This window comes from Phyllopteryx taeniolatus, chromosome 1 (genome assembly GCF_024500385.1).
Source record: "Phyllopteryx taeniolatus isolate TA_2022b chromosome 1, UOR_Ptae_1.2, whole genome shotgun sequence".
Lineage (NCBI taxonomy): Eukaryota > Metazoa > Chordata > Actinopteri > Syngnathiformes > Syngnathidae > Phyllopteryx > Phyllopteryx taeniolatus.
The window spans coordinates 39,200,286-39,208,880 of record NC_084502.1 but is presented as its reverse complement, the minus strand read 5'-3'; the positions used below and the strand labels follow the sequence as shown (position 1 = coordinate 39,208,880).

The following is an 8,595-nucleotide window of genomic DNA, read 5'->3' as shown; positions in this document are numbered from 1 at the left end:
GAAAACATGGCGGATCAGACTGTAAGTGGCAATTTATTTCATCTAATGAATGAAAGGTAGTGATGGCGAGATGCTTATTTATTTATTTATTTTTGAACGTATTCTGTGTGCTTAAAAATTTCATCATCACTGGTATGGCAGGTTGTATAATGTTTTTCTGTCACCTTGGGAAAATGGCATGGGTTTAAGAGGGCAGAGGATTTTGAAAGTGCTTATTTAGAAATAACAGTTTATCATCATTTTTGTGTTAAATGATTCATTCAAGAGCAAGATTTTTAAATTGGGGTACAGTAATTTCTCCTCTCCCAGTGAGGTTTTATTTTACTTTTTTTTTATTTTTTATTTTTTATTTTTTTATTTAAAACACTTCTGAAATTGCTACATGTCGCTGTGGCTCAATTAACAATACTATCATGCATAGGTTTAGGTCTGTGGTTTCCTTTACTGACCATAATCGTCATTTTATTATACAGGGACGAAACTTGAACCGGCGCGCGTGTGTGTACGCCCATGAATTGGCAACTTAAAAAATTTAAATGCCTAACTTGTAAATGGTGAATCCACCGTAACACTATTAATTTAATTGTTATTCCTAGCATGGTCTAATTGAGTAATGCACCACGACAGGTCGTGGTTGCAGCACGTAACCTACTCCATAATGTTAAGGTTTCACTTGTCCGTTGTAGTATAACAATAACAAGGTTTTGTTGTGATAGCCTTACTTGCTGGTGATACGAATGTTAACAATTTGTATATGAAAAAATGCTTATAGGTACTGTTTGCCCTCTGAAAATTATTTTTTTCAAATGTTTAATGAATATATGTAACGTATGAGTACTGAAGTTGATATGTTCCTGTATGTTGTCATTTGTTTAATTGTAATTGTTCAATTGGACAAACTGACCGATGTCACTACCCATATACTGTATATCACCATCCATCCATCCATCCATTTTCTGAGCCGCTTCTTCTCACTAGGGTCGCGGGCGTGCTGGAGCCTATCCCAGCTGTCATCGGGCAGGAGGCGGGGTACACTCTGAACTGGTTGCCAGCCAATCGCAGGGCACATAGAAACAAACAACCATTCGCACTCACAGTCATGCCTACGGGCAATTTAGAGTCTCCAATTAATGCATGTTTTTGGGATGTGGGAGGAAACCGGAGTGCCCGGAGAAAACCCACGCAGGCACGGGGAGAACATGCAAACTCCACACAGGTGGGACCTGGGATTGAACCCAGGTCCTCAGAACTGTGAGGCTGACACTCTAACCAGTCGTCCACCGTGCCCCGCCTGTGTGGAGTTTGCATGTTCTCTCGGTGACTGCGTGGGTTTTCTCCGGACACTCCGGTTTCCTCCCACATCCCAAAAACATGCGTGGTAGGTTGATTGACGACTCTAAATTGTCCGTAGGTGTGAATGTGAGTGCGAATGGTTGTTTGTTTATCTGCCCTGTGATTGGCTGGCAATCAGTTCAGGGTGTACCCCGCCTCCTGCCCGATGATAGCTGGGATAGGCTAGCACGCCCGCGACCCTAATGAGGAGAAGCGGCTCAGAAAATGGATGGATGGGTGGATGGATATTCCACACCTAGCCCCTTATCTTTTGCATCAGCTAATTTATAATTTATGATGAAGGTTCACAGTTGACGGATTACATTTTGAGAACGATATTCTGTCATGCTTTTCTTAAGGATGGCGACTGTATGATCCGTGCCCTGGCTCAAACCTGCACCCATTTTTGGGTTATAATCAGACAAGAGTCATTCCGCAATGAAGCACACCTTCACTGGCTAGAGTCTAGTCGCGAGACAGTGAGTGGATACTATACAGATATATTTGACGGTTTAGTTTTTTGTTATCAGGTGTCGTGAACTGAATTCTGTACTACCCTTGATTTAGGGACGCCTACCGAATCCCCTACGTCATCGCCACCTGTGTCCAATGTCGTAATGATTTTAAAGACACAAAAGGTTTTCGGGTACGGGGAAAGAGAGGAGAACGTCTCCATTTCTGTCTAACGACTACAACCTGGGAGGACGCTGCAGCACGGACTCTTTTTTTATTAGTGGAAGGACGGACTGAAACAAATCTGCTTTTCATTCACGTTTTTGTGTGAATATCTGAAGTTACAAAAACATGTACATTCCATACAAGCTGCAAAGTCATCATATAAAAACAGTGTTTGTGTAGGAACAGTAAAATTTACAATGAAAGACTTACTACAAAAACAACCCAGTTCAGATTAAAACAAATAATACTGTTTACAAAGGTTCATTCATATGGACAGCATATTCGGGTCAGCAGGTCTGGAAAAGAGTTGGAAAATTATATAAAGCAGAAAATTTTAATTGGTAGTGTGCCTGTATATCAAAACCATTTGTGGACCAACAACCTTTATTAAATGTAATTATAGTATTTTGACTTAATGAAATATTCTCAATTAAATGTAAAGCAAAGCACAAATTATGACATTCAATTCAATTCATAAGTAGCAAATGTTGGTTCAATGCTGGCAGAAAAAAAAATCTACGACCCTGCAACAGCTGATGAGTGGAGTGAAACATTAATAAACAGAAATCCAAAGTCAATGTTCCTAACAGCAGTGGAGGAAAGAGAAATCATGTCAATGCATGTAAAAACAAGATGTTAACTGACTGAGGAAACAAATTACGCCAATTAAAAAACTGTCATTTCAAACTGGTACATGTTTTAACTTTGGACAAAACAGTGAGTTATGTTCTCATGCATTGTCTTCTATGGGAACGACGGATATAAGTACTGAGTGCCTTCAACGCAATTCCCACTTCCTTATTGATAATTACTTGGCCCATTTCTATAACTATGGATGCAGTTGGCCATAAAGCTATGCCTACAAGGCCCGAAAATGCATCTTTCGTGAAGTGTTATGTGTTTCGTCTTACTTAGGCTACAGTGTCTCTGCTGTGTGCCCCCACATGCGGCGCTCAGAGCAAGGCCGTGGTGAACCTGACAGCTCCGCCGCCCCCACGCCAGACCGCAAGCGGCTACTAACTAGCGCTGGGGCGCATTCGACTTGCCACAGCCGCGCCCCGCACGGGCCCTCACCCTCACAACAGAGACACTCAAGGGAAAGATAACTGTTTATTACGTGTACTGGCTTGTGAGCTAACAAGCTAACTGGATAGCAAGCTAATGAGGAAGCGAGCTCACCAGTACAGTGTCAGCTCGTCAAATAAGTCACCATCTCACTTGTTTTTTTTGTCGTGTGTGCATCCACATAACAGCGAGACATCAGGGAAAGTTAACTGTTTTAATAGTTGTGGCTGTGTGGGCCATACACACTGGCTGTGTGAGCGGACACGTACTTGATTAACAGCTGAAGGTTGCGCATTCAGCGAACACGCCCACACTGTCCTGCAGCTCGAGGGCGGGCTTTCTTTTTCATGATTTGGGAGCCTTATTTTACAGACTTGTTAACAACGGTCTTCTCTGTGGTGTGTGAAATTTACAAGACATTTTTTTTTGTCCCTTTACAGGGTCTTTAAGTGCATTTTAGCATCTGTACTTTTCACTTTTACCATAGCGCTTCTACTCAAGTGCAGTGTGTGAGTACCAAGAGAAAACACACGTTAGTGCTGGAAAAAGATGCAAACTCCACTGCAGGAAGGTCGGAACCGAGATACTGTCACAGATTTAAAGGTCGTTAAGAGAATTTTGAAGACTATTCTGAACTTGGCTGGGAGCCATTGAATGTGCATGAAAGTGTGGGTGACATACTGCTGTAACTTAGAGCGGCTGACAACTGGCAGCAGAGTTCTGGACATACTGAAACCTGTCTAGGACCTTTTATAAACCATTATCAGTTTGAGCGTCTCCTAAACTATTCATAATGGCTGCTTTGTAACGTTTTTGTTTGCGATTAAATTTGGCTGTCAAATTCTTTACATTGCTGTACCTTAGGCAATTAAAATCTAGTAGCATTGATTTCAATGATTAGATTAATGTAAATTAATTTCAAATTCTATTATTATCCATCCATCCATTATCTGAACCGTTTATCCTCACAAGGGTCGCGGGAGTGCTGGAGCCTATCCCAGCTATCATCGGGCAGGAGGCGTGGTACACCCTGAACTGGTTGCCAGCCAATCGCAGGGCACATATAAACAAACAACCATTAGCACTCACATTCACACCTATGAACAATTTAGAGTCCTCAATTAACCTACCATACATGTTTTTGGGATGTGGGAGGAAACCGGAGTGCCCGGAGAAAACCCACGCAGGCACGGGGAGAATATGCAAACTCCACACAGGCGGGGCCGGGGATTGAACCCCAGTCCTCAGAATTGTGAGGCAGACGCTCTAACCAGTCGCCCACTGTGCCGCCTACTATTATTATTTCAAATATAATTTATTTTACAAACGGTCGTGGGATGACTTATAAAGCCAGTTACATTTCTGAATGAAAAGTTCAGTCAGTGTCTCATTATGGCCAGGTGCAATGAAACAAGGTGGGTGTGGTTTATGGTCAGCTGGGAGCAGACCTTTCAAATTTCTAATTGTCACTTGCACTGTGTGAGTTGAGGTTAGGAACCACTGATGAGGTCTTTGAAAAACAGCCATGAGCTCTGCAAAGCCCTACATTGGTTGCAAGATAGGGTTACTTTCAAAAGCCCAAAATCGCTATGAGGGGATTTTGTATACAATTGACAAAGTGAACTCCACAGTTGTGCTGGCGAAAGGTGAGTAAAAATGGCAGCCATTAGCTCAGGGACTTTGGAATACTTGGGAACAATTAAGCCTAATTGATTGCTCTCTTCTAATCAGTCAAATGTTTTGGAACGGAAGGACGGCCTACCGACAGACCTACACCCCCCAAAGATGACATTTATGAGTATATCACCTTCCGCGGAAGTGATATCAAAGATATCACATTGTGTGAAGACCCAGAGCGCCATGGCCTACCTCCAGATCCAGCAATAGTACAGGTGAGTAATAAACCTGACCAAGTTGGAGGCTCATGCATTGTTTTGTTCCAGTGCTTGAGTGTTTGAATTGAGAATCCCACTGACCTTAACCGCAACCATGGTGGACAAAAAAAAACTGATCACGTGATTGGAAAGCTATCTATACATAATGGCTTTTTGCAAATTGATCCACTACGATCAGTCAGTGTGAGGATCTATATTTTTGCCAGTCATCAAGTGTAGGGCCGTCGGGTATCTACCCACCTCTTGGATCATTTAGTCCACTTCAGTTGCCTGCCTACAGCCATCTTGCTGCCAGTTCACTTCTTAATCATCAGTATGCTGCAGCTCTTGGCCTTGGTAAGTTGGTGGCAAAATTCACCTTCATATATTTGACACGTTTAAAAAATTTTCAATTCTCATTTATTTCCAATTCAGGGCCCATCCTTCCAGGCTTCCATGTTCGAAAAGGCCCCATGGTGGAAAAGGGAGTTCAAACCCTTCGTGTGGAAGAGTTAAGAAAGAGGAGAGTTTTGACTGCGCCCCAGGAGCAAGATCAGCACTGGGAGAAGAGAAGGCCCTTAAGGGTGAGAGGAGAAGCCACTACCAGAAGGAGCATTGAATCCAGCAGTAAGTGTGAAGTGCATTTCTTCCCTGCCCCCCCCAAAAAAAAAATCTGGCAAGTTGACATTTATAGTTTTTTTTTTTAAATGAAGAGAAACTATATGTGCTGTTATTAAACTGTTGTCATGAACATGTTATTTTGAAAGTAAGGTCAAACCCGGCTGTGCCCAATTCCCTTCAAGAATCCTCTCAGCAGCAGAATGGAAATGGGCCTCTTACCAGACGCCAAGGTAAATATTCCTTAAATAGCAGACAAGTGAGTCTGACAATGAATAAATGATTGATTGGTCATGATTGAGTTGTAGGTGCCCGAAGACGCAGGAACCGTAGTCGGGGCTTGCTGATGATGGCAAAGGTTCCCTCAGCCACTCTGAAATTTGACACAGATTTTGATTTTGACTACTCAAATGCACAGTTCAATAAGGAGTTGGAGCGTGAGGTGCAGGATAGGTTAAATATGAAAGGTTGGTTCATTCAACACAAATTGCAACTCTGGTTTACTCCTAAGTTTAGCTCTTACTTGGGCATGCACCTTATCCACAAATAAGCAAGTTTGACATTTGAGACCATTTATCTTATGCAGTACTTGGATCTATCCTTTGCCTGCAGATGGAAATGACAATACAGGAGAAAAACAAAGCAATGAAGCACACCTGAATACAGAGGAGTGTCATTTTGGACCAAAATGCTACTATGACAAAGCAAAGTCCTTCTTTGATAATATCTCCTCTAATAATAAACTCAGGTATTATAACTTATTCAGCCCACCTTGTATTCTTTAACTTGTTCATGCCTGTTTTTGTGTCCAACATTTGTTTCAGACTAACCTGGGCAGAGGAGCGTAAGCGCAATCTGGAGACATTTGGGGTCCCTGGATGGTTCCGCAAGGGCCAATCCTTCAGAGGGGGATATGCTGGAAGAAGGGGACGAGGCACAACTCTTACTCGAATTCCTTATAGAAGCAGTAATGGGCAGCTGTAAAGGTCAGGGTTGATGTATGCCCCCCCCTGATGGTTATTTTCTCAAGTCTGATTCTCTGACATCAATTGGGAATGAATCCTTGTATGCTGTTTGTCGTATACCTACATTTTGCATGTGACTGCATGGCTCGCTAAATAGTCCACTATTTGTATCTAAGAATACCTGTTTTCCCCTTAATTGCCAGAGGTACTTTTTTGTTTTCATACCCATCTACATTTTCTGTGACTTGTAGAATTTGACTCAAGTGGCAATATTTTTGAAGTTTTTTTTCATATTTGGGCAAATATGTAACTATTGGGTTAACCTGACCTTGAGGCTTATGAAGTTTTGTTGTTGTTTGAAGCCATGTGTAAAATTTATGTAAATAAACAAGAATTGTCTATTTGCTGCCTATTGCATTTGGTATATTGACATAAATTGCACAATGTATTAAGATTAATAACATGGGAACAGAAAAATTGTATGCTACTAATGAAGGGCTACCAGTTTCATAACTGAAATAAATTTGCTCAAATTATCTTGACTAGGTTAATTTTCATTTTTTTATGAATACCTGCAAGTGTTTAAAATGATTAATGCTACAACATGCCAAGGAAATGTCCCATCACTGGTTAGCGATTTTTAGAACAGTCCCAGTGGCTGTACCTGGAGGCTGTGGACCACAGGTACTTTATACCCTGTGTGATGTGCCCCTTTTCAGGAATGAAACATTTTGATCAGCCCCTCTACCCGACCCCCTCTCGATTGCCTTTGGGGATGGGAAAAGTTCTATCGCCGAAGATTGTTTATTGGGAAAGGAACAGTGGCGGCTAGTCAATTAGTGTGCTCTGGATGCTGCCCTACTGGTCAGCTGAGTCACTATCTTGAAAAAAAAAAAAGTTAAAATCAAAATATTACAAATTAGATTTTTTAATTGAGCAGGATAAATTGTATACAGTTAATGAAGAGTAAGAATTTGTTTATTGCTGCTATGATGTAATTTCCGGTCTAGGGACGCTCAGATGTTGATTGGTAAACTGTTGTTAGAAGTTTGATATGTGCATTGGGTCCTAGTCCAATGCAAGATATTTTGCATAGTGGGGATGTCTCATTCCAGCGTCCGTTTAGCGGCTTTAAAAAGAAATTCCATTCACCGTTTGTGTCCTCCTCCGTCAGTGTTGAGCTGAGTAGAGCTACGTGCAGAGTATGGAAAAAATGGTGCCAGAGACCTTAAGTAACTCGGTGAAGTCTATTAAAGCAGCACCTTTGAGAGAAGAACATGTATGGACCTTTCAGCATTAATAGTGCCTTCACAGATGTGTAAATTACCCATGCCATTGGCACTAACACAGCCCCATACCATCACAGATGCTGGCTTTTGAACTTTGCGTCCATAACAGTCCGGATGGTTCTTTTCCTCTTTGGCCCGGAGGACACGACGTCCACAATTTCCAAAAACAATTTGAAATGTGGACTCGTCGGACCACAGAACACTTTTCCACTTTGCATCAGTCCATCTTCGATGAGCTCAGGCCCAGAGAAGCCGGCGGTGTTTCTGGGTGTTGTTGATAAATGACTTTTGCTTTGTATAGTAGAGTTTCAAGTTGCACTTACGGATGTAGTGCCGAACTGTATTTACTGACATTGGCTTTCTGAAGTGTTGTTGAGCCCATGTGGTGATATCCCTTACACATTGATGCAGTGCCGCCTGAGGGATCGAAGGTCACGGGCAGTCAATGTTGGTTTTCGGCCTTGCTGCTTACATGCAGTCATTTCTCCAGATTCTCTGAACCTTTTGATGATGATATGGACCGTAGATGATGAAATCCCTAAATTCCTTGCAATTGTACGTTGAGGAACATTGTCCTCAAACTGCTCGACTATTTTCTCACGCACTTGCTCGCCCCATCTTTGCTTGGGAATGACAGAGCAATTCAGGGAAGCTCCTTTTATACCCAATCATGGCACACACCTGTTCCCAATTAGCCTGTTCACCTGTGGGATGTTCCAAACAGGTATTTGATGAGCATTCCTCAACTTTCTCAGTCTTTTTTGCCACCTGTCC

At 42.1% G+C, this 8,595-nt stretch overlaps 1 protein-coding gene across 3 annotated transcripts; it reads left to right on the top strand.

Moving 5' to 3' along the window:
- The first annotated feature begins 4,306 nt into the window (after nt 1-4,306).
- LOC133487755 (protein LSM14 homolog B-like) lies at nt 4,307-6,933 on the top strand. 3 transcript variants are annotated; one of them, XM_061794848.1, is made up of 8 exons: nt 4,307-4,721; nt 4,807-4,967; nt 5,177-5,306; nt 5,385-5,576; nt 5,717-5,800; nt 5,873-6,034; nt 6,180-6,315; nt 6,392-6,933. In XM_061794848.1, exons 1-8 carry the CDS (start codon nt 4,601-4,603, stop codon nt 6,549-6,551), a joined length of 1,146 nt encoding a protein of 381 aa, XP_061650832.1. In that variant the 5' UTR covers nt 4,307-4,600; the 3' UTR covers nt 6,552-6,933. The 3 variants fall into 3 exon arrangements, with proteins under 3 accessions (XP_061650832.1, XP_061650823.1, XP_061650841.1); XM_061794839.1 differs by having other exon boundaries at nt 5,870-6,034; XM_061794857.1 differs by having other exon boundaries at nt 4,329-4,721; nt 5,876-6,034.
- The last annotated feature ends 1,662 nt before the right edge of the window (nt 6,934-8,595 follow it).

What these genes read in the sequence shown, in the direction of transcription:
- LOC133487755 (XM_061794839.1), top strand. Translation starts at nt 4,601, where the DNA reads ATGAGCTCTGCAAAGCCCTACATTGGTTGCAAGATAGGGTTACTTTCA. An exon ending in CACAGTTGTGCTGGCGAAAG is followed by an intron (nt 4,722 to 4,806) that starts GTGAGTAAAAAT and finishes TCTTCTAATCAG; the next exon opens with TCAAATGTTTTGGAACGGAA. An exon ending in TCCTCTAATAATAAACTCAG is followed by an intron (nt 6,316 to 6,391) that starts GTATTATAACTT and finishes CATTTGTTTCAG; the next exon opens with ACTAACCTGGGCAGAGGAGC.